General features: G+C 50.3%; 1 protein-coding gene across 1 annotated transcript; it reads left to right on the top strand.

Annotated features, from left to right (window-relative positions):
- Positions 1 to 513: 513 nt before the first annotated feature.
- On the top strand, positions 514 to 25,023 carry UPP1 (uridine phosphorylase 1). Its single transcript, XM_057550262.1, has 8 exons — positions 514 to 631; positions 9,088 to 9,151; positions 18,018 to 18,132; positions 19,755 to 19,913; positions 20,939 to 21,053; positions 23,640 to 23,849; positions 24,084 to 24,230; positions 24,853 to 25,023. Exons 2-8 carry the CDS (start codon positions 9,108 to 9,110, stop codon positions 24,990 to 24,992), a joined length of 930 nt encoding a protein of 309 aa, XP_057406245.1. The 5' UTR covers positions 514 to 631; positions 9,088 to 9,107; the 3' UTR covers positions 24,993 to 25,023.
- Positions 25,024 to 25,581: the final 558 nt, after the last annotated feature.

Below are 25,581 nucleotides of genomic sequence, written 5' to 3'. Positions count from 1 at the left end.
CCGCGGGCAGCAATGAAGACCCAACGCAGCCAAAAATAAATACATTAAAAAAAAAAATCATAACAGGCTTTTGTATCTCATCTGACCCTCGTCGACTCCTGCAGCAATGGGCATTGTTCCCATCTGAGGGATATGTTCAGAAAGTCACCGGCCAGCACGCAGCACGGCCAAGGGCACCGGGGTAATTTCACATGAGGGAAAATTCACTACAGACAGCACCAGTTAATGGTTTAGAGTGAAAGCAATGGGGCAGAAAGCTCGTGGAAAACGGCTCTGGCATGAGCGGTGACCTCGGGCAGTCATCTCTGTCCCCCACGTCTCTGCTGTCAGGCGGGGAGGAAGCCGCAGGGAGGTGTCGTGGGCGGGGCAACTGGTTTCATGAGAAACCTGCTGGTCACCCGCCGCCGCCCGCTGCGGAACAAGAAACCAGGCGGGGGTGGGGCGGGGGCGCCGGGAGGGGAGGGGCCCCGGGAGGGGAGGAGGGGCTGGCGGGCGGGGGTGGACCCCCGGGCGGCCCAACTCCACTCGCTCGCCGGTAGCTCTCGGCACTCTTCGGGCGCAGCGCCTGGCGGTCCCTGCGCGGGAAGTGTCTGCTGCCAGCGCCCTGTTTTTGGGAAGCACCGACCTGCCGGTGAGGCGACTCGGGCTCGCGGACGCGGGGCCATCTGCGGGGAGGCTGTGCGCGGGGAGGGCGCGCGGGGAGGGGGCGCGGGGAGGGCGCGCAGGGAGGGTGTGCGGGGAGGATGTGCGCGGAGGGCGCGCGGGGAGATGTGCGGGGAGGATGTGCGCGGAGGGCTCGCGGACGCGGGGCCATCTGCGGGGAGGCTGTGCGCGGGGAGGGCGCGCGGGGAGGGGGCGCGGGGAGGCTGTGCGCGGAGGGCTCGCGGGGAGATGTGCGGGGAGGATGTGACGGGAGGGGGTGCGGAGAGGGTGTGCGGGGAGGATGTGCGGGGAGGATGTGCGGGGAGGGTGTGCGGGGAGGGCGCGCGGGGAGGATGTGCGCGGAGGGCGCGCGGGGAGGGGGCGTGGGGAGGATCTGCGCGGAGGGCGCGCGGGGAGATGTGCGGGGAGGATGTGACGGGAGGGCGCGCGGGGAGGGCGCGCGGGGAGGGCGCGCGGGGAGATGTGCGGGGAGGATGTGACGGGAGGGCGCGCGGGGAGGATGTGCGCGGAGGGGGCGCGGGGAGGGTGTGCGGGGAGGGTGTGCGGGGAGGGCGCCGTCCGGATGCTAGGTCCACCTGGCGGAGGCGATTCGCGCGTGGCGGAGCTGGGCAGCTCTTCCTCAGTCCAAATTGAGCGGTAAGGGAATCGGGAGCACTTGGAACGTCCCCTTCTCGTGGGGGGAGAGGGGAAATTACGTTTTGGAGAATGATCGTTACCGGACTTGCAGAGTTCAAATGGACTCGGGTGTGCTCCTTGAGCCAACAGAGAACAAAGTGTCACAGCGTAAAATATTGGCGTCGAGGTGCCCGGCAGGCCAAAAGAGAAACTTCAGTCACAGAGTATCTGACACAAATATGATTTGCACCGGGGAGCGGGTCCCTCTGCCGCTCTTGTACGCAGCAGGCTGTTCTTAAGACTGGCCCCTGGGGCAGCCTCGCCGGCTCCGGGGTCGGGGCGTGACCCGGGGACTCAAGGTCACCGGCCCGCAGCTTCCCTGTCCCCACCGCCCCACCTCCAGCACTGGCGGTCTTTGGCCCTCCTTGCCAGAGGTCGGCCCTGCCCTGGGCGGCTCCCCGCCGACGGTGAATTGCAGAGCAACCCCGTCTGAAATCCAGGTTAGAACGGGGCCATTTCCTGGAAGACCTGCGAGGCCGGCTCCTGGCGTGGCGACCTTGCGCTCTGCACTCCCCTTGGCTGTTTTCCGCCCTTCCGTCCGCCTCTCTGCCACCTTGCCCTGACTAGCCTGGCCTCACTTTGGCCCATCTTTCCCCACTTCTGTTTTCCGGGTCAAAGAGACCTTTGGTTCTATTCATTGGCTGTGACCTTGGCTTTTAAAAGACTTGCTATTTCCCTGAATAGAAAGACTGTTTCCATCTGGGTTTCCCACCCTGCCAACCCCTCCCATCCTGTCTGCTTTCACTCTGCCAGGCTCTCAGCACTGCGCTCCATTCTCCCACTTCTCAGCCAGTCTTCCATGACTTTTTTCCCCTTTTCAGAGGCCAAACTGACCTTCTAGTTGTCTCTCTACTAGACTCCTTCAGCCAGGTTTATCAGGCATGAATTATATTCTTTTCTAGGACTTTCAGCCCTGGTGGCACTGAAGTAACACTTTAGTTGAAACAGACAAAGTAATTTTTCTTTACATTGGCTTTTGTCCAAGTGGACTTTTTCATTAATCATAAAATTAATACAAACTCATTGTTAAAAAAAAAAAAAAAGAACCAAAACTAACATATAGCAAAAAGTGAAACTTCCAGCTTTTCCCACTTCTTAAAGGTAAACCCTGAACATTTCTTTCCCTTCCTCCCTGCCCCCTTCTCTCTCTCCCTTTCTCCCATATACACACACACATTCGCTTTTGAAATACGTTCATTAAAAACAAAAATGTTATAAACGTTTACACACTTAGCTATATGCCAAAGTAACCCACCTATCTGAATTTGGTTTAGTGGGTTAAAACTAGAATAAAACAGAACAACAACAAAAACAAAACAAGAAAAACAAAACCAACTGGAGGGTGTTTTGATTTTGCAAAGGTAGTGTTGCTGAGACAATCTTAAGTAAGGAAAGGGTGGCGTCAAACCAGAAAATGTCATGTCCCATGGGAGTAGAACGGGCAACGGAGAAATTGTAACGGGCGCAGACAGGCCCATATTAAGAGCTAGAGTGCGAATTTCGGAACCCTCTGTGTTCCCTTCAATGGTGGTTGGGAGGAAGGTGAGCGATGGCCTCCTGTGTCTCAGATGGAAACAAAGAGTAGTTCTCAGTAATTAATGATTTTAAAAAGAACAAATAGTTCAGGAACAACCAACTGTTCTCAGGCAAGAGAAGTCACCATAGCAAAGACAAGAAATCAGTCATAAAGACTCCCAGTTCTGTTTCAAAGGTAAAGATCGGCCTGAAGCACATTCTTGAGCTGTTTTGCAGGATCCAAACCCCTTTAAGCACCCAACCACCAGATTAACTGGTGCCCAAGGGATGGTGATGCTGACCTTTGGGACCCACGTGATTTACTCAATCAGGTGCCTGGATTTTGTCAACCTAGAGTGATCTTTGCCTCTTTTTAACGCTAAAATCTCTGCCCCAAGGGTGGGATTGCCGCCATGTTTGCACATGCACTGTGTGTTGGAGCATGTTGTCCACTGGGCAAGGGCGTCCAGAGCTCCCGTCTGCACGGAAGGTCACATGTGCCCTTTCATGAGTACGCATGTGCCCTTGGCTTAAAGCGTCCCCATCCTGCTGCTGGGGAGACGGTGCTTGGATGGCTAGCTCCCTGTCTCCTTACTTGTTACCAGCAGTAAACGCTCCTGCTTTAATCAGAAGTACCTGGTGTGTTCATTGGCTCAGCGCCCCAGGCAGTGGGCCCATAGGGTCCCCTAACAGTGGAGGAGCCTGAGACCCCAGAGCCAGGATCGGAGTTCTCTGGGAGGTGGCACCTCCGGGCCGGAATCTAGTGAAACCCTCCTGTTTAGAGAACATGGGGTCCTGGAAGGTAAGAGGAGACACCTTTAGGACACCGGCGGCCCTTGGGACAGTGTTAGAAGGAATGTTTTCTAAGACAGGCTCCAGGTCAGCATTGTCCTCAGGAGCAGGGTCTCACGCCACCGGTCGGCCGGGCTGTGGGAAAGCCATCAGTTATTCTGGAAGCCCTGTTTCTGGACCAGGGCTCACCTGGGACCCTGCTGAAAGACATAGAGTGGAAAGTCCATACTTCTCTAGTACTGGACTCGGCCCCAGGACCCTAGTTCCTACCGGCCGTGTATCCCCCAGCATTTCTGCCTCGGGTGATGGCTGCAGGCACCTTGTGCACGAACCCAGTGCCTCTGACGAAACGTCCAACCTCACCCCTTGCTTGGTACATCACACTGTGGCCTTCCTTCCCTGTCCTCCCACTTGACACAGGCATCCCTGGCAGCCTCACCCTGATACCACCTTCCAGCCCTTTGGAGTCGCCTCCTGGATGCGGAAGGTGCCACACCTTCCTGTTCTGATTGCATCTCTGCTCACGCTGTGTGCCCCTCAAATCCAACTGCAGCGAGGAAAAACTTCTATTCTCTTAGATTCATTTCTTGGGGGACTTCAAATTAAAAAGACAAAAGACAGATTAGCAAGAGAAAAGAGATTTTTATTTACGTGTGTATGGGAGAGTTCAGAGAAAAATGTGATTTCAGGAGGTAGTTAGAATTTGGGGCTTATATACCATCTTAAAAGGGGGTGGGGAGAGGCAGAGAGGCACTTCTGGGAGAGAAAATGACAGAAGGGGGTGGGACCAAAAGGGCACTTAGGGAAACACAGAGGACTTCGGAGAGACAAATGGTCTCTTAGAAAAAGAGATGAGATATAAGATAGGACAATATCTGTTTGGGTTTTTTTCAGAGAAAAGAGTTTTTTCCTAGGAGGGGTCGTGACATGTTTGGAAGTCTCTAGGTTCAGGCAGGTACGGGCTTTCGGGAACTCAAAGTGTTCAGCTCAGAACAGTTGTTATGTGACAGTGGCTTATTCTGGAGCCCTTTGTATGGATCCAATATACAAACCTCTGACTGTCATTCCCTGCTTCCAAGTTTTCCGAGTCCCCCGGTCGCCCCCAGGACGGTGTCATGTTGTCGGTGGTGACACGTGGCTGTCTGGGCACCTGGCCCCTAACCAGTGCCCGAATCCCATCTCCCCATGCTGGGCTGGCTGAGCTGTTTCTTCTGCACCCTCCACACATCTCGTGGGCTTTCACGTCTCCTTGTTGTAAATACCGTCAGTCCTGTCCTCTCTCTGCCGCATCTTTTCCTGGCTATTCCTAGTCAGGGACCACTAAGAAACAACCCATTCCTCACGCTGAGCTAGATAGACCTCCGGGAGCTGTTTGCACCTTTCCGTGGCTCTCCCTCAGCCGACCTGCATTGGAGCTCATGGCCACTCATGTTTGCTGCAGTGGACTCCAGCTTCTCAGAGTCCTGGGTCTTTCTCATCTCTCTTCAGATCACACACACCACAGCGGGTGCGGATTCTAACCTGAATAGGTGCACCCTGAGGAGCCGGGACAGCTGCCTGTTGGTGATTTTACACATTGGATGACTGATGTGTGCAATGCTTAGCACTTTCTGCTATCTTACACATAATACTTAAATAGAAAGGCATTAAGTTACTAAAAAGGTGAACTAAAGGTACCAGGCAAGTGCCCGAATCCCCCTGGTGTTGCAGCTCCATCCACAGCTGGAGGGGCTGAGGCGGGGCAGACCAACCACATTGAGTCTTTCCTGGTTGGACAGCGCTGTGGCGCTAATTCAATGATGGGGTTTGGCAAGCTGGATTTTCTCGGCCACGGACGAAACGAAGTGGCTGCGCCACAGGTTTCGACCTGGGATGACGTCCAGGCTGGAAGTCCGCTGTATGATGTCAAGCGTGTGTCCTTAGGAAATGCACATACATATTATCTGTTGGAGGAAACAGGTCCAGGCGCATGATAACATGAATTCAGTACAACAATTGAAAAACTGGTTGTCAGAAACATTCCCTAAATTCTCTGAATGAGCTCACCTATGAATGACCTCTCCTAGTTACACTGCAGTGCTGGACAGTGCCCGCCCCGGGCCTCTGCGTGCAGAGCAGACGGTGGGGCATCCCCCCACGAGTGTTTGTCCAGGCCTTAAGTTGTGACCTGGAGTTGAACAGACTGCAGTGGACCCTGGGGAACTCCTGCTCTCCGTGTTAAACCCCAGTGGACCAAACTTTGGCCTCGTTGGTAAAGGGACTGCAGCATCCCCTGGGCCTGTTTCCTGATTCCTTTGACGGTTGGAAAAAATAGTGCAGCTTGTTGACTGAAAAAAAATGCACAACCTAAAATTTGGGAAGTATGTTTTATGCAGTGGCCTTAGTGAGGACTAGCCCACCATACAGCCTCACAGAGAGCTCTGAGGGACTGCTCCCAAGAGGTAAGGGGGGAGCCAGGATATAGAGAGGGTTTTGCTGAAAAACAAACAAACATGTAATTAAAAGATTACTACTAATCAGAAAAGCAGGCATCTCAATGATTTCAGTGCTTTTCTGTGTATGGGAAGATGCAAGAGTCTGGGCTCATGGAAATCATTCCTTTGATGTGCATCTTCACTACCTAGGGCCAGTGTCCTGCTTTTCTCCATCCTGAGTCCCCTCGGGGTGCACCATGGGGGGGTTGCTGCAGTGGCTGATGGAGGTAGCATTCCCCGTTTACAGGAATGACTGGTGTCATTTGTTTGCCTACAAGTTTATGCATTTTTTTTTAACTTGAAAATTTCTTCTGAAATTCCACCATCGCCCTGTGCCCCTGCATGCGTGGTTATCACTCTATTCTTAATCATCACCGGGGTCTCCTTTCACAGCAGTGGGGCCCGCTCCCCTCGCTGGTGGCCTCTGGAATAAGGGGGACTCTGGGTGAGCAACCAGCCTGCCGGTGAGAGTGGAGCAGCTCTTGGGCTCCCGCTTCTGCTCTAACTGGTCTCAGGGGAAGTAAATTGAGAGGTTCACCTCCTCCCCACCTTTGACCTTTTTCAGTGGGCAGGGGGGTGGTGGCCCTATCATTGATCCTCCACACCCAGGTCTTTCTGAGAGTGAAATGTGGCTCTGGCGATTATACCGGGACTCCCAGGCCAACCTGCCTGTGTGCTCACTCCACCTATAAGTGTGTTAAGATATTTAGTGGGGAAATTTCCAATTAGAACATTGCAAAAGAAGTCTGCGATTTTGTGTGCACAGAGTTGGTTCAGTAAAGCCTTGCTGCCCGCAGGATCAGGCCCAGGACCAAGGAGGAGTTGCTTTGGGGGTGGGGGGGGAGGGCGGGGTCACAGCCTGGAGGGGAGCACTCACCCAGCACTGAGAGTACAAGGGAAAGCAGACCCCGAGCAGACTCGGGAAGGAGCCCAGGTCTGGGGCAGCAGAGGGCAAGGCCGAGGCAGGGAAAACGGGTTCTCTGGTTCAGGGGCAGGAGAAGCCACCCAGCCTAGAGAGTAACACTTTCTCTGCAAGACCAGACAGGATGTCTTCTCTGTGGCTGAGTTTCCTTTCCTGGAAAATAGGGGTTGGGGACCTTCTGGGTTGCACTGTGCATCTCTGATTCAGCTGCTGCCCTGTGGGAAGGCGCCTCTAACTCTTCCTCTTTCTGAGCTCCCCACCCCCTACCCCCAGAGGAAGAGCCAGCAGCCTGGAGGGGACGGATTGCAGGAGGAGGTGACCCCAAGCCCTACTTCATCTCTCAGTGGACAAGGGAGAGCCGATAATGGGGCTGTGGGCTGACTTCCCCGGAAAGCACGTCTGCACTTACTGCAGACATTGAGGTGGATCCCAGAGGGACAGCGGCTGCTGATTGAAGGGTGGAGGTGCCGGGGGTTGCATTTCCTGGAAGCCAGACTTCTTCAGAAGCTGGGCTGTCTGCATCAGTCTGTCTGATGGATGCTGTAAAGGCAAATTATGACCTAAGATTCTGATCACCAAGTACAATTCTACTTTGTTTTCCCCACACCGCCAAGCAATTCTCCACACCAGCTCCTACACCAGGAGGTCCTACAATCCAAATCAATTCTGGCGCTGTCTACCTGGGGACAGTGTCAGACCCCAAAGGCTAAGGGCTCAGTCCCATAAGACTGCTCGCCTTCCCCACCCACCGCCCCCCATCACAAGTCCAGGTTATCACCTGTGCTTCTGACCCACTGGCTATAGACAGGAGGTTCCCATAACCCCCCTCCTTGGGTTCAATCAATTTGCAATTGACTCACGGCTGACATTTCCTCAGAATTGTCCTATAAATGCTAAGGGAAGATGAAGGCTAGGTGAAGAGAGACAAGGCAGCACTCCAGGAAAATCTGTGCTCCAGACCTAACTATGACAATATTCTTTGGTTTTCAGAATTTGCCAAAAATGGTCAGTATTTAACTGTGTAACAGTGGCCATCAATCCTTTTTTCCAAAAAGAGGGCTTTGGGTTTTAGCTTTGTGGGGCTGGTTTTCTGGTAAGTGGCTGGTGAGGTAGCAGGTTGAGAACCTGGCCTGGGGATGGTGGAGCTGGCTCCACCGTAGACCACTCACCGAGTTCAACCAGCAGGTGCTTGGGCTCAGCTCTGCAGGGACTGGTGTCGGGTCAGTGCTCTGGTGGCTGAGCCCCAGTAAGAACTGCGGTTGTGTCTCATGGTTTTCCCTTCCTCTGGTTCTGGAGTTGGGGCCAGGGCAGGGGTTGATCCCTACCTGCCCCAGGTCTTTCCCTTCCCTTCATGGCAGGCCCTCAAGAGCTGGTGCCTTTGCCGGGCCCCTCTCTGCCCCCTGAGCTGTCCTTGAGGCCTGCTGGAGGAGAGTTAAAATTCTAGAAGCATGAGGCACCCAGGTGTGGTCTGTTAGGTCAAGGCAGTCTTGGCTGAGGGACCAGGAAGTGAAGAAGGGTTTTCTACCAGAGTAGGAGATGCCAACCCAGGCTTGCTTTGGGCACATTTCCGCCAGCTCCTCTCTGAAATTAGCAACTCTCCAGGTCTTATATATGTACGTGTATGTGATGTAAATGTGTCGAGTTCCTCTTGATGGCACTGACCTTCCACAGGTTAGCGTGGCCTTGCTGATGGTCCGAGTGACCTTGGTTCCTATTGGGGGGATCCACTAGTGTTCAACTAATTAAACGAGGAGCCCATTGGACTGAGGTGGCTCTAATGCCGAGGCAGCCTGTGTCAGCAAACTGAAATCTAAGCTGTAAATGCCTCCAGGCTACAAAATCAAAATGCTATGAACAACCAATCACACAGGCCCCCTGGGCCTCATTCTGCAGCCGTCAGTCACGTCCTTGCTTTGCTTCCACCTTCTCTCCATCTGCCGCTCCCCTGCTCCCTTGTCGACCAATGACTCCAATCGAAGTGCGCTCAAATAAGCTCCTAAAATGTTGACTATTAATTCTAACAGACTCTGTGCTGTTTTCTCCTAGGGTCCTGCCTCAGCTGAGAGATGGCCACCCCAGGGGCTGAAACAAAGAAACCTGGAAATCACAAGTAAGGCTCTGACCTGCATGCTGCTGGGCTCCGGCTCGCTGTGATGACTTTGAGCCACACAGTTTTCTAAGAGCTGACACACGTGGACACCTTGGTTCTCGTGTCAGAACCTGAAGCCTGGAGGACTGACCACTCAGTGGGCATACAGCTGAGCTGGCTGAAGACCCCTGGCACCTGGTGCCAGGGCCGCCGCTCGTAGCCTTGGGATGTTTGTTTCCCAAGGACGTCTGGGCACTTGCTCGGTGCCCAGACCTGTGTCCAGTGGGGTTTCTTTACATCTGGACACTCTTCTGAGTCACAGTCCCTGCTTCTTTCCCAGCTCTCTCTTGGTTCTGACCTTTCAATACTTTCCTTATTTCTTTGCAGTTTTTCATTATTCCACTATGTGATTCACATGGCCACTCTTTTATGTATATTTGTGCATTGCTGGTGTTGATGAAAAAAATTACTCAGTAGTTGATCTAAGAAAGAAAGGAAAAATTTTATTTGAGCCAATCTGAGGATTATAACCTCAGGAGACAGTTTTTCAGAAAGCTCTGAGCATTGCTTCACCCATAAGAGGTCAAAGCATGGTTATATAGGTTTTTGAGACAAAGGGTAATAATACCAAATGATGTGTTACTGACAGTTTACACAATCCAGATCTACATGTACAGAGTAGTGGGCATGGGTCATTGTGGCCCCTCACAAGATTAAGAAGGAAGTTTATCTCTTAAGGAGTTGTGACCCCTGATGAGATTGAAAAGGAATGCTGTCTCCTAAGGAGGTCTGGCTAGTACAGATGCACAACCCACACTAAAGGGAAGGGAGGAGATCCAAATGGGCAAAGGAAATGCTATGTTTAAATTTTTCTTGTTTTAAAATTTAAAATATGAACTTTTTTGTCAATTTCCCCCTTCTGATCATTAATCTTTTGATAGAAAGCCTTGGGTGATCAAATATTTGGTCCTTTGATGCTAGGGTGGTTGCTTACCTGCCCTGGGTCCATCGTGTCCCTTGATGTCCAGACCTAATAGCCTGCTCCTTTCTTTCCTTTTAAGGGGTTGTATTAGTAAGATGTCTGGCAAGGACTGTCAATTCCAAGTTGTCCAGTAGAATTTATGCCAATTTACCTTGCATGTACCTTGTGCATGTTCATTAATTTATAGTGAGCAATAGATGTGATCAAAATTGACAGTAAAATTAATGTCATTAGTAAGCGTTTAAGTGAAGATCCTCCTAAACCAAACCATTTTCCTAGTATTTTTACTAAATTTGGAAGATGATCATTCAGAAAAGAAATTTGATTCTTCATATGTCATAAGATGAGTTAACAAATATCTCGGCCAAATGGTCATACCACTGGAAAACTGATAGAAACCCAGAGTCCTCATATTAAAGGCAGATTGGCAGGGGTTGTTTTCAAGGATACCTGCAGGTGAACTTAAGCCCAAGGGAAAGCAACTATGCATCTTCCTAACCAACCCAGGGAAAGCCAAGGCCATAAACTTTTCCATAGGTCTACTGAGTCCTGTTAAGAGCTACCAATATTTAACATCTAGTGAAAAGGAGTATTTATGGCCAAGTTCAGAACAGGTGTCATTAAATTGGCCAGGTAGGATGGTCTCACTTAGTGATATTGGTGGTAATGTTAGCTTGCATGGTGCTGATAGTGTTGGTCTTAGTGGAAGTCTAAGAAGGCCTGATATGGTCCCTTCCAAGGTGGCTGTAAAGAGTCCTTTATCTGATATCTTTTCCCGTATGCATAATCCCCTGGTTGCAGGTCATGGCACGTGGGATCTTCATCTGAAGATAGATGACTGAGATAAGTTTCAGAAACAAACTCTACAGTAATGTAACATAGCAAACAAGGAATCATCTGAGAAGTGAGTCTGAGGCAGTAAATACAGACCTCAGTTAACAATTATCAGGTAATTAACTTTATTACCTGATAAAGCTGCTGGGAACCTCAGAGTTCCCAATTTCTGGAGAGATCAGGTAGAAAGAAAAGATAAATGTCTCAATTCCACTTACAAGGGAGTAATTTACCCAAATTGCTGTAAGTCATAATTAGCTTGAGGGGAAGAGTTTCCTTATATCTGGAAAACAGATTAAAAAACCACCAACCAGGGAATTAATTCCCTGGCGGTCCAGTGGTTAAAACTCTGTGCTTTCACTTCAGGGGGCACGGGTTCAATCCCTTATTGGGGAACTAAGATCCTACAAGCTGCACAGCGTGGCAAAAAAAGCCAAAAATCAAAACAAAACCCAAAAAACAAAACCACCAACCAGGGATTGAACCCAGATCCCTGCAGTGAAAGCACCTCGTCCTAACCACTGGACCACCAGGGAATTCCCATAAAGTCCTTTCTATGAATCTTTTTGAAGATGAAGCAGTCTATAAATGACAAAAGACTTAAAAAAAACAAGGTTAAAAATCTGATTACAATGCAATTGTCAAAGAAACTTGGTTATTGCTGTGACATGCAACATTTTAAGACAAGAACTAGAATTATGACTATAAACATTTACCAGGACATACCAGATTCTTAGGAGCTCCATATAATTTCTAGAGTATGTATATTAATAATACTTACCCATACAATGTAACCTAAGAAGGTTTATCACCACTCCTTTGACAACGCTTCCCATGTAATTTAACATACCAAATAAGCCTAATTAGTTTAATATTCCTCTCTCTGAGGTGCTTCAGGGGTCCTCTCTGAAGAACCCCCAAGTTAGCTAGAGGTCAAAAGAACTTCAGGGAGAATTTGATATTTGGGAGTTTGTCAAAATATCAAAAAAGGTTTAAAACACTTGGTCAAATAGGATATAGGTCACTGTGGAACAATACTTAATTCACTTAACCAAAGTGACAATAAAATACTTCACAAGCAAACACAGCTCACTTAAAAGGCTCACTAAAAGGCAAAGAAACTTACACAATCCATTACCAAAAGCTACTCAATATTCCAAGAAAACTTTACTCTCTCAACAGAGAGAGAAAATGAAACTCAAGTCTTGCATCAGCTACTCTTAATAACAAAGGTATTTAATTCAATTCAATGCAATCCCAGCCTCACCACACACAGAACTCTTTTCTCAGGGTTCCCTTTTCCACACACCTTCCATAAGGTTCTGTCTTTTGTCACTTACTTTATTGATTATGCAGAAAAAATCCAGCTCTAGGACAGAATTAATTTCTTTCCCTTGAACAAAATGATTTCCATTCCTCATACCTTCTTTGGCTGAAAACATGCCTCCTACTTTCCTTGCATACTGAAATGTTTCCCTTATTATTTTAGTGGCTTTAGTTACATAGATATTATAATTCTTAACCTTAAAACCTAGTATCCAGCAGAAACTAACAAGTAGGCAATTATGAACTTTTACGTTAGCATCCCAAACATTAGCATGCCACACGTTAGCAAACTTATACAAACTATTTACCATTTCTAGAAAATACATCGTTTTTTTTTCCTAACAGAAAATGTCTTAGTGTGGCACCAAATATATCTTTATTAATAGTCCTAAATATCTTTAGTTTCTCTGTAAAAGGAAGCCTATGTCCAGTAATTAATGTTTCAGTATCTTATTTGGAAATAAATTCTGGATAGAATCATTTAACTTAATCTAACAAAACTTAATCTAACAAAATTTAATCACTTAACTTAATCTAACAAAACTCTAAAGTTTCAAGTTATCTAAATCTGGAGAGACTATTTTTAAGCAGACATTCCTAAAACATAATTATTCCTTTAGAGTTTACACCAAAACTCTCATCATTTCCATTTAATTCACTTAAAAGTTTAGCATACCAAGTCATTTTTCTTGCTGACAAATTTTGTAACAGGAATAATAAGATCTTATGTGATTTCTAGTGAACCTGGGTACAGTAAGAGTATTATACTTAATGTTGGTGACTGTAAAGACATGTCTGTATTAATTAAACCATTTGCTTTCATTAAAATTAATTTTAATGAAATTAAAATCAATCTTAGCTCACACGATCCTGAAATTCATTCGAGATAGTTTCTTTTATATTTCTAGGTATGTATATAAGTAGCAGCCAACTTCCTTTAAGCCAATTAAATAGAGCTCTTAAACAAATTAATTTTGGCAATACTACACATCGACAATACAGTTAGACACATACAGACACACAGACAGAGACCCCATAGTTCCCAAAGTTCCGCAATTTCAGCCCTGAGTCAGGAACAATAATAGAAATCCCTTCAGTTACAAAAGAAGTTGGATTCAGATTGGGTTTCTGGCAGACGCAACAGTGTTGCCTGTCTAGAGGGCCAAACCCTTTTTACTAATATTTATGAAGAAGAATTGCAAAGAGATAATCGTTCCCGGAGGTGTTCAGGTAGAATATTTGCATCTCAAAGGCATAGAAGGAGAAAGGCAAGTTCCTCCTAGGAGGACTTTGTTCCCTTAAGGCCAGGATCTTTTTTTCTTCCTCAATACCTACAAGCCTCTGAAGATAAACAGGGGAGGATTTTGGCGGGGGAGGATTTTGGAGTGGTGAAAGGATTGGTAAACTTTGAGATGTTTCTAAAGGCACCCCTCAGGTCCTGTAAAGACTAGATTTGTAAAACAAGGGCAGCTGTTTTTAATTCCTCAAAGAATTGGGTGGCCTTCTCAGTGTATCAAAGGACTGACATGCCCATTCATTTATGTTGGAATGTTTGACTTTCCCTCACTTAGCTTAGGGGAGAACACCCCACCCCACCCCACACACACACAAAAATTCCTATCAAGCTCTGAGTATCAGCTCTGGTCAGTTTAGTCAGACCACAGACCAGTGGCTTCCCATCTTGGTAATCCGTTCACAAAAAATTTGAGGATCCTCCCTGGCTTTAAGAAATTCTTTAATTATGGCCCTCAGTTCCAACTTTTTGAGACAAAGGGCTGTATCTTAAATGATGTGTTGCTGACAGTGTACAAGATCCAGATCTACAGGTACAAAGTGAGTAGTGGGTCATGGGACGTCATGGCCCCTCACAAGATGAAGAAGGAAGGTTATCTCCCAAGGAGGTCTGGTTAATGCAGATGCACAATATACAGTAAAGTGGGGGGGAGGCGGAAACAGGCAGAGAAAAATTTTATATTTAAAATGTTCTCCTGTTGCCCTAAAATACAAAATTTTTTCATCACTGGAAAAGCAAGAATTTTATGTCTTAATCCCAATTCCTACATGGACTTGAAATCCACTACTTTTCCCAGTTTCCTCCCCACCCACCTCTGCTGGGGTTCCCTGGGAGACCCCATCCTGGGCGGTGGCCTCTCCTGGTTCTGGTGGCCTCTCGCCTTGATGACGTCCAGGGACGTATGCTGCCCTCTGGGAACCCAGCTTAGGGCTCCTTGGTTCTTTTCTGGGAGGTTCCTCAGGAACTGCTCTGGAGACTCGCACGTGTGGGTCACCTAATTCCACACGGACACCTGTCCCCCCCTTTCCTTCCCCATGGGTTCTGAGGTCCATTTTCAAGTTTTAGAGCTGCCCTGAGAATAGTACTTGTAGAGAGAATTTTTAATTGAACTAGTAGGATCCCTGGTGCTTCTTTTTTATTTTTAATAAACTTATTTTTGGCTGTGTTGGGTCTTTGTTGCTGCACGTGAGCTTTCTCTAGTTGCGGCGAGCGGGGGCTACTCTTTGTTGCGGTGCACGTGCTTCTCATTGCGGTGGCTTCTCTTGTTGCAGAGCACGGGCTCTAGGCGCGTGGGCTTCAGTAGCTGTGGCTCACAGGCTCTAGAGCGCAGGCTCAGTAGTTGTGGCGCACGGGCTTAGTTGCTCCACAGCATGTGGGATCTTCCCGGACCAGGGCTCGAACCCATGTCCCCTGCACTGGCAGGAGGATTCTCAACCACTGCGCCACCAGGGAAGTCCCTCCCTGGTTGCTTTCTATCATTGACAAGCAAACACGCCCTGTCCCCACTTTCCGAGCCCCCCCCCGCCCCTCCCCCGCCCCGCCTTCCCGGGTTGAGGATCCTGGAGGTTGGCTGAGCGGGTGGTTGAAACGAAGGCTGGAGAAGGGAGACCTGGCGTCAGGTGCCCTGGACGTGGCTCCACTGAGCAGTGACCCCTCCCCGTTGGCTAGTCATTATCTTCCCCTCCCTCCATCGTTTTATGGTCAATACCAGCTTGTATGTTCCACCCTCCAGAGGCCAGCGTGTCCTGTGAGGACCCCTGAAGTCCAGCTCATGAGCACAGCCTCTTATTAAAGGTGTGACCCTGAGCCTTTACGATGGGGACTGGTAGAACCTAGCTTCTGTGGCAGTTGTGATGTCGAATGACTTACACGCACCACCACTAATGACATGGTTTCCACCGCAGTCTTCCATCCTGCTGATCTCTGCATCCTTTCTGCCTGGCATAGGGCCTGAGGCGTGCTTGTGTGACATTCAGCCGAGGGCCCCCCTCCTCCCTGCCCCAGAGCCCATTCCTCGTTCTCTGCCAGTCCCTTGAGCATGCAGTGCAAGATGTCTGGGCCAGTTTGTCGAACGGTCAGTCGTGTTTTCCCTTTCCTGCTGATAAACTCCTGGAATCAGAAGCCGAGTTTCATTCATTTTGCATCTCACCCATTTATTTTACAGAGTAGGTGCTCAATGAATATTTGTTAGATGAATAAAGTGACAGAATAAAGCAAGATAAAGTCACTTGACATCGTGTGTAGACTAGAAAAATAGTTTTCCAAGTAATATGTCTTTGACTTGTTATTTTAAAATCCTTTAAAAAGTGGAGTTTAATCTATAAAAAATTGAATCACTATGTTATAGACCTAAAACTAATACAATACTGTAAGTTAACTATACCTCAGTGACAAAAATACTTGTTCTGTTCACTGTTACATGTCCAATTTACATATTTTAAAATTCTTGTTGGTCTTCACAGTTACACCTATTTCCTTTTCCTCCTCTTCCTGGAATGAAAGAGGAAAGAAACGTTTTCTATTTTGAAATATGACACAAAGTTGTTTTATCACATTCTGTTTTGTCAGTTCCGATGCTCGGCCGTTAGCCCTTCTGTTTGTACTCTGTGTTCGTAACATCCTGAAGGAGAACAAGAACCGTAATTACAGTAGAATATTTGTCTTTAAAGGAGCTTCAGATGCTCTGGCTGTGTTATGACTTCAGAATTTCAGCTTGGCCTGGAGATCAAGAAGGCATTCTGGGAAAGCTTGGGGTTTGTCCCAACTGGATTTGGTCCCTTGGAAAGAGACCTCCCTGCCCCAGGAGAGTAAGCCTGGTCAGGACTGGTCGGGGTCCAGTGCAGACTCTGGCTTGGGCGGGTTGCTTGCCCCTCCTGAGGGAGACTCTCGCGTCCCTGCCCTGGTGCCAATAGCACAGTCTGCTGGTGGTCCTGCTGCCAGTTTAGTGATGGGCTCAGGGTGTTGGCCAGTCCACCAGCACCCTCCCCTTTAGAAAAAGATCCCGTCTCTCTTCAATATTTTGTTCGCATCTTTTCCACATCAACCTTTTGAGACTGTTCGGCTGTGAGTTAACTTGGATGCCACTCTAGGGAAATCGGAGGGAAATGTGAGAAGCACGAAGGGAGGAAGCGAGGAGATGCAGGAGAGAGAGAAGCAGGTGCCCTCGGTCTGGAGCCTGGGCATCTACGGTCGATGACCGATGGAGTCCAGAGAAAACAGGGATCAGAGACGGTGGAGGAAGACGTGCGGGCGGCCCGGGTCAGTCATGTCATGGTGTTTACAAATCACAGGCTGCTGAGAACTTCTCTTCCTGTATGGTTTTTTTTCTCACAGAGTTAGATTGAGAAGGAAATGTGATCCGTGGGTTCTGGGCGGAAAGTGTGACTCTGAAGGAAGAAACAGAAAGTCCTGATTGCTGGGGACCCATGGCTGCTTCCCTCCTTGCCACTGGCATCTGGCAGCACGCCTGTGAGTGGGGTCAGGAAGGCACAGCTGTGGAAGGAGGCGTGTCTAAGGCTGGAGTTGCAATCTAGACCTGGGCATTATGTTTGTAAATAAAGTTTTATTAGAACACATCCACACTCATTTGCGTGTTGTCTGTGGCCACTTTCATGGGCCAACAGCAGGGCTGAGAAGTGGCAACAGAGCCCCTATGAACTGCAAGGAAAAAATATTTACTATCTGGCCTTTTATGGGAAATGTTTGCTGACCCCTATTGCAGGCCAGCAGTGTGCTGTCCAAGAGAAATATAATGTGAGTCACACAAAGTTTCTAGCAACCGCACTGAGAAAAACCAAAATGAAAAGATGTCTTGTCTCATTACCCCCTTTGGACATTGTACCAGCGAAGTGCTGGCTAGTGAAACAAGACAAGGAAATGAAAATGAAAGGCCTCAGATTGGAAAGGCTATCTCTGGGTGGGAGAATTAGAGGTGATTTTTTTCTTCTCATCCATCCACATTTCCTGTGATAAATGTATTATTTTTAACTTGAAGCCAAGTTTATATGTTGAATGAACCTGGGTTGGGTAGCAAGTGGCTATATGCTTTATATGGGATGATTTGGCCTTTTGATCTTTGTACTTTTTTTTTTTTTTTGGTGGAGCCGTTCGGCTTGTGGGATCTTAGTTCCCCGACCAGGGATTGAACCTGTGCCCTTGGCAGTGAGAACGTGGAATCCTAACCACTGGACCGCCAGGGAATTCCCTTGATCTTTGTGCTTTTTGGTGCTCTTCTGAGTTCTTCCTGATCATCCTCCAAAGGAGCCCTGGGTGTGATGAGCGGGTGAGGGGAAGGAGAGGGGGAGGAACGGAGACAGGGTGGGAGCCTCTGCAGGCTAGGATCGGCCTGCCCGCCGTGGCCCATACGCCTCGCTGGCACAGGGTGCCGCTGTGGTCCTGCCGGCCCCTGGACGCTGGTTCTCTAAACTGCCTCCTTTCCTGTTTTGGGACAGCGACTTTGTACAGCTTTGCAATCCCCACGTGGCTGCAATGAAAGAAGACGTCCTCTACCATTTCAGCCTTAGCACCGGCACGCATGACTTCCCGACTATGTTTGGAGACGTGAAGGTAAAAGCAGGGTTTTTGATTCTGGGCATTTGCCCCAAGATTACCCCCCTTTCGGGTGACACAGGTAGACTGCGCCACACAGGGCCGAGGTGACAGAGGACGGGCTCTTGAAGTTATATGTTTATCGGATTTTTGCGAATTGTTACCTTTCAAGAATATGAACTATTGAGTGAAAGAAAACTGTCACAAAGACTGCCGCATTGGTTCCTATAATTGAAACAATGTAAAATAAATTTCCTAATGCTTCACTGAGAGACTAGAAAGGAGCAGACACTAATCCTTTTCTAGGGGAGCGAGGGATACCCAGGAGGAGCAGTCGCATGTGTCTGCTGTCTGTCATTTAAGATGCACATCCATCTGTTTAGCTAGTTCGGTCCTGACTTATCCTCGCAGAGGACTTTTAAAGTGTCTGATCCCCGTGTGGAAAGGTGGGCTAACGTTTAGAATTCAAAACTGAAACAAGCCATTGACCCTAGATCCGGGGCTGCCTCATGCGATCGTAAAGTCATAACCAGGTTACGTCCTGCCAGCCACCCAGATCTTTTGCGCTGTTCGTTTCAAACCGAGGGACGACTTTCCATGTGTTGTTGTTTTTTTTTGTTTTTAAATTTTTATTGGAGTCTAGTCGATTTACAGTGTTGCATTAATATCAGGTGTACAGCAAAGCGAATGAGTTATACATATACATATATCCACTCTTTTTTAGATTCTTTTCCCATATAGGTCATTATGGAGTATTAAGTAGAGTTCCCTGTGCTATACAGTAGGCCCTTAGTAGTTATCTGTTTTATATACAGTAGTGTGTATATGTCAATCCCAATCTGTCAATTTATCCCTTCCCTTCCTTTCCATGTGTTCTTAATTCATTCAATTTTCATTCTTTCCTTAAGTTTGACCTGTAATTTTTTCTAGGCTACAGAATTTTCCTTTTTATGTTAAGAGACTAGTAACTATTTGATCACCGAGTCCTTAAGACGGGCTTATTTACCTGTTTCTCTTTGGACGCCTTCACGTACAGCACTTTGCAGATGAAGGTCCTACTTCTCCGAGAGCCCCCTGCTCACCGCATGGCTGCGACTCCCCGAGCCCCCACTGGCCCCCGGCTCTTCCCACAGGTTGGCCATTTGGGCCTCTGCCGGCCGGCGACACAGCACTTAGAAGCCCATGTTACAGATGGGCTGTGGGGCCCTGGTTGCACACTGAGGGGCCCGCAGCATCTTATTCCAAACGCAGGCTCTCTCCAGTGCAGTGGGCTGCTGTGCACACGATGCACGGAGCCCGGGCAGGCGTGGAGCCTGGGCTTTCCTGCCCGGAGAGGGTGAGGGTGTGGTTGTCCTGCCTTGTGTGCAGCTGATTGCTCTGCACTGTTGGGGCCTCTTGCACTGAGCTGTGAGTCCGTGAACCAGTGCTTCGTAAACTCGAGGGAGCGTCAGAATCACCGGGGGGCTCCTTAGCGCACACATTACTGGCTTCCCGGATGCGGGGGGGCCAGGGAAGGGACCCGCATTTCTAGCAAGTTCCAGGAGATGCTGCCGCCGCTGGCGGGGGGCACTTTGAGGACCCCTGCTGTACAGATGGGATGCGGTGCCTGTGCTGATGGGTGTTCTGTTCTCTGTCTGCAGTTTGTGTGTGTTGGGGGAAGCTCTTCCCGGATGAAAGCCTTCAGCAAGTACGTGGCCGTGGAGCTGGGCCTTGACCACCCAGGTGCAGACTATCCCAACATCTGTGAGGGCACCGACCGCTACGCCATGTTTAAAGTGGGCCCGGTGCTGTTGGTCAGCGTGAGTACCTGCCCTCGTGGTGGGCTCAGCCCTTGGCTCTGCAGGCCCCATCCCCGCCCTGCACACAGCCTGACAGAGGAAACAGGAGTCGAGGGGAGCCTGGGGACGGGCTGCAGAGGTGGTGGAGCCCGTCTCCAGGAGAGACAGATACACACGTACAAACACACGCGCACACCCACCCAGCTGTGCGCACACGGTGAGCACCCAGGTTGGAGACCCAGGAGGGTGGTGCTCTGCCTGGACCAGGGCCACGAGGAGAGCCGGGCACCAGGGGGCCCCCTCGCCGGCCGCCTGTGTTACTTCACACACGTGCGATTCAGCAATGGGTGAACACAGAAACCTCTGGTGTTCTCGTTTTCCAGTCTTGGTTCCCTTTGCAGAGGAGAACATTTGTAGAGGAAGTGCTGCCCTACAGTAAGGCTGCCTCTGAGGCTGGGACGGGGACCCACCCCTCTGGGCAGCTGAGACGTCCGGTGGCATCAACCACCCGGAACACACCCAAGAGCCAAGACGCATTCAGGTCCAGATAATCCACGGAAGCACTTCCCATGAGCAAGACTGCAGGACTAACACGTTCTCCAAAGAGTCCTTGGCCGCAGGGGCAGCTCCTGGCAGACGTGGCACCGGGAGGGCCTCTGAAGAAGGGCGGTTTGGGGGATGCGGAGGCGGAGGAAACGGCACAGGCAGAACCGCGGAGGTGGAGCCACCCGCCAGTTACCGAGTTTGGCTGCGGCAGAGCGTGTGGAGAAAAGGGAAAACGTGCGCGGGGCTTCCCACGCCAGCGGCTGTCTGTTACCTAGCAACAGCAGCCCTCTGGTCCTCAGCTGCCATCTGTTCCACGGGTGCTGTGGGTCAAAGGGTCATCCATTCGACAGCATCGTGCAAACCTTTACACTTCCCCAAGTGTTCATAGTTTTCAAATGTACGTTAGGAAGTTCATCTTCTTCACCACCAGTTAGCAACGTACCACAGAACACACAGAGGTGCTACCAGAGCGTGACGCTGGCATTTCTCCCTGGCTCTAGCACGGGATGGGCATCCCCTCCATCGCCATCATGCTGCACGAGCTCATCAAGCTGCTGTACCACGCCCGGTGCTCCGGCGTCACCCTCATCCGCATCGGCACCTCTGGCGGGATAGGTTAGTGTGCAGAGCGCCACAGGGACCCGGGTGGGCAGCGTGAGGACCCAGAGCTCCTCCCTGGGCCGTGCTCAAGGAGAGCTCAGCAGCAGCAGGCATTTTGTTATTTTTTTTCTGGTCCAGCTACTTCTCCCAACCCACACCCCAGAAATAGGCACAGAAAGGCACCAGGCCACGTGCACCCGAAAACCCGTCCTTTTGGAGTTATACAACGTGTGCCTTCTTGTTTGCTTGATTCTCTTTTTATTCTTGCTAATCCCTCTTTTCTCTGCCTTTCTCCTTCATTTTGCTCACTCCTCTCTATTCCTGCAAGGATGTGAAGCACCTTATGAGAAAACCTACAGGAAAGTCAAAGGGGGAAGAGAGAGATGCAATGCAAAATTAAGATAAGTGTCCTTAAGTTGCCTAAAAGCCCCCAGTTCGCAACATAATTTTTTTTAACATCGCAAAGCCAACAAAGAAAGAAGAGGATGCGATGAGAAAGTAAAACGCTAAAAATCATGTTGAGTTTTCAGCCAAAGTCTTTGAGGCAAACTTGTTTTACTCTGATGTCCCAACTCTGGGCCGGTTTTTCTGCTGAAAACTGGGTTCTAGTAATTCTCGCTCCTGCCGAGGAGCTGGGAGCTGCTGGAAGGAGGTCTGCTGTCATCGGCCTGGCCTCTGTGCATTTGTTTCTGACTGCCTAGGCCTGACCTCCCCTGCATTTATGGTAATTTGAAAATTTAGGTATTCTCGCTGTGAAAGAGGATTGCTGCAGGCCCTAAATCTTCTCAATACGTTATCTCATTTTTCTTTTCACTATATAGACAGATTGATGGATAACATCCGTGTTTGCAGATTGTAATTCAAAGTTGAAAGGAGTTGTTCTCGGGAAGACACTCCAATGACCGCGAGCTCCCAGGCTGTGCACACTTAGTCTGTGATGCCATCGACCCAATGGACTCCCGGCTGTGCACATCGCAGCAGCGTCGGCGAGGAGCTCCCAGCAAATCCTTCCTGAGTTCTTGCTTTGGAGGGATTTTAAAATCAATAATCAGAGAGAGAATTCTGGAGGGAGTAGGGTGGATTTTGAGTCTCCCAAAATTGCCCCATAAAAATGGAGAGATCAACTAGAGAGCCAGACCCCAAACCCCCGACAACAAAGTGTGACATGGTGTCCCCACAAACCCCAAAATAGGACCAGTGGGTGGCTGGCATGGGCCGCCACTCGGGAGGGAGCACCGGGTGACTCCAGGGTTTCTGTCAGATGTGAGAATTCTGAAATGGCCCACAGGCATCCCGGAAAAGGGCAGGGCCTGTGTGAGGAAGAGCAGCTGACACTGGGGGGGGGGGGTCTGCACCCTCCAATTGGAGGTCTGAAGTGGCTTGAAAATTCTAGGCCCCATGGATTCAGGAAAGCCACCATCTGAGATTTCTTCCAGGTCCACACTTGGTGTGGGGAGACACCTGAGGAGAGTCTACATTGACCAGAACAGGGACAAAGCGCAAGGGAGAGAAAGTCCAGATGAACATGCAGGGGGCAAGCAGAGCCAGAGCTTGGCAATTGGCCACGTTTTTTGTTTTTTAGACTAAATTAGAGATACAATTTATACTTTATTATTATTTTTTTAATTTATTTCTGGCTATGTTGGGTCTTCATTTCTGCGTGCGGGCTTTCTCTAGTTGCAGCGAGCGGGGGCTACTCTTCCTTGTGGTGCGCAGGCTTCTCATCGTGGTGGCTTCTCTTGTTGCAGAGCACGGGCTCTAGGCAGGCGGGCTCAGTAGTTGTGGCTCACGGGCTCTAGAGCACAGGCTCAGTAGTCTTGGCGCACGGGCTTAGTTGCTCTGCGGCATGTGGGATCCTCCTGGACCAGGGCTCGAACCCGTGTCCCCTGCACTGGCAGGCGGATTCTTAACCACTGCACCACCAGGGAAGCCCCTGGCCACGTTTTCAAATGTTTCATGAAAGCAGCTGACGTGGGGCTCTGGGACAGATCTCCTGGCTTCTTCTTCCTCCCTAACTGTTTAGGAAAACCAATATCACATTAAAGTAAGTAGTAGTGTAGTAGTAGGAAAGGCTCCTGGTCAAATCCCAAGCAAAGTTATTATAAGATCAAAGAGCAAGCAGCAGAGTAACGTCTGTACAATCTTGGAAACGCCCAGGGAGGCACAGGAAGCAGGACCTCCGGTGGGTCAGTCCTGGAGGCAAGCCAGGGCGACAGGAGCTGGTGACGGCAGGAGCCGGGTTTGAGGTGCCCCAGTGTTCCTTACTCAAAACCTGAAATAATAAAAAGGTACAAAACAGGGACCAGCTGAACACATACTGGTAAAGGGAGCCCCAGACAGTTCCAGCAGCGACTGAAAGAGGCTGATCTGCGGGGATGGGCCGCTCGTCAATTTCACTTTCTTCTTTGCACTTTTCTGTATTTTCTGCAGCGTCTACGCATTCATTACTTTACCTTCAGGAAAAAAAAATCTGGTGCTGAAAAGAGATCCTTACCTATTTCTTTTTAGGGCATGACTGACCCTTCAGTGTTATAGTGCGTGGACGGGGCCCTTCCGTCCCTGACCGCCCCTTGCAGCCGGGACACCCGCTTCTTCCTGCAGGTCTGGAGCCCGGCTCCGTGGTCATCACCCGGCAGGCGGTGGACGCCTGCTTCAAGCAGGAGTTAGAGCAAATTGTCCTCGGGAAGCGGGTGGTCCGGAACACGCATCTGGACGAGCGGCTGGTGCAGGAGCTGGTGCGGTGCTCCACGGACCTGGGCGAGTTCCCCACGGTCGTGGGCAACACCATGTGCACCCTGGACTTCTACGAAGGTGAGGGGCGCGCTGGTCTCCCGCCCGGGATTCCGCATCGCTGCGGGCGTGCGTCTCAGCACAGATTCCCTTGCGGGCCAGTGGGTCGAGGACAGGCGGGGCCCGTTGGGCTGGACAACATCTCTGTCGGGGGGGGCGGGGCGGGCATGCAGTAGGCGCTTACTGCGTGCCCGGGGGGGTGGGGGAATGGGAGGTGGGCGCTCCCAGGCTAGCGTCGGCTCTCCACGTTCCCAGGGCAAGGCCGCCTGGACGGGGCGCTCTGCTCCTACTCGGAGAAGGACAAGCAGGAGTACCTGCGGGCAGCCTACGAGGCCGGCATCCGCAACATCGAGATGGAGTCGACCGTCTTCGCCGCCATATGCAATGCCTGCGGCCTCCGAGGTGGGGTCCCTAGGCCGCAGCTCCCCCTACTCCCCACCCCCCCCACGTCCTCCCGGGCCCCGCCCATCGCCAGCCTTGGCCTTGCACCCGCCCTGCCCCCAAGGCGTGTTTCTGGACCCCTGTGCTCGGACCTCCTTGGATTGTCACGTGATCCAAGGCAGGGTCCTCAGTGTCTCTGCAGGGATTCACGTGCCACTGAGAGACCAGAAAGATGAGAAAGTCCCCCCTTCGGCTCTGGGCAGGCTTTGCTGCCGACTCTACAATGAATCTGGCCTTCAAAGCTCTTTGGATTTCTGAATTGGGGCTAATCCACCGCAGTTCCTGGCCTCACCCTTCGAAGTCCAGCTCTGCCTTCCAGAATTCCTGCCTCGCAGCTATCACGTCACCTTGCCTTTCAAGACAGTGCAGGGCCCCCGAGCTGGTCCTGGGGTTTGCTTGGGAATCTCTGGGAACAAAGGCAGGCAAGGATAAGGACAGAACAGGATAGTGTGGCCCCGTCAGCTTTTTCGTGTTCTCTATCAGAAGCCACTGTCGGCCCCTTCCCTTGAGGCCTGGACACTGGTCTCTGTGAGCTAAGCTGGAATCCCGTTCTTTGCCCTGACCTGGCGTTTGCTTTTTGCAGCGGCCGTGGTGTGCGTCACGCTCCTCAACCGCCTGGAAGGTGACCAGATCAGCAGCCCCCATGAGGTGCTGGCCGAGTACCAGCAGCGGCCCCAGCGGCTGGTGGCCCACTTCATCAAGAAGTGCCTCGCGGCAGCCTGAGGTCCCCACGTCTCCAGACATGAGCGTTGGTGTTTGCAGCAAATAAAATCATTGCCACAGTCTCCTTCTGTATGACTTCCTGCATCCTTTGTAGAAGAGTCTAGGGAGCTGATTGTGTTTCAGAGGCAAAGAATCCTGCATTAACTACGCAGGAGTTTTTGTTTTTTTAAAGCTTCATGGGAGCATTTCTACCACATTAGCCTGATTTGGGTTTTCTTTAAGAATGTTCCTCTGAGTATTTGAAATATTTCTAGGGAGGTTTTTCAGACTTGTAAATTCTGATAGTTGTCAGATTTCACTCCCTAAGAGAGAAGTCACGTCCGCCCTGGCCTGACACCTCCCCTGCATCTGTGCCCCCGAGTCCCTTGGCTTCTTCCTGGGGAGTCAGGGCCCCCCAGCTGGGAGACTGGAGGGCTGGGCAGAGGGAGAAGCCAGGGTGTCCCCTCCTGTCTCAGGTGGGTCTGGCAGCTGCTTTTGGGGTGTCCCCGAGTCCCCCCAGCCCAAGGACAGTTGCCCCAGTTGTCTTCTCGGCACGTCTACACCCCTGTGACAATGTTTGGTGTTCGACTCTTTTAAGTGCCCAAGGCGT

The sequence above is a fragment of the Balaenoptera acutorostrata genome, chromosome 7 (genome assembly GCF_949987535.1).
Source record: "Balaenoptera acutorostrata chromosome 7, mBalAcu1.1, whole genome shotgun sequence".
NCBI lineage: Eukaryota > Metazoa > Chordata > Mammalia > Artiodactyla > Balaenopteridae > Balaenoptera > Balaenoptera acutorostrata.
Note: the sequence above shows the minus strand (reverse complement) of the source record. Positions and strands in the feature narration are given on the sequence as shown.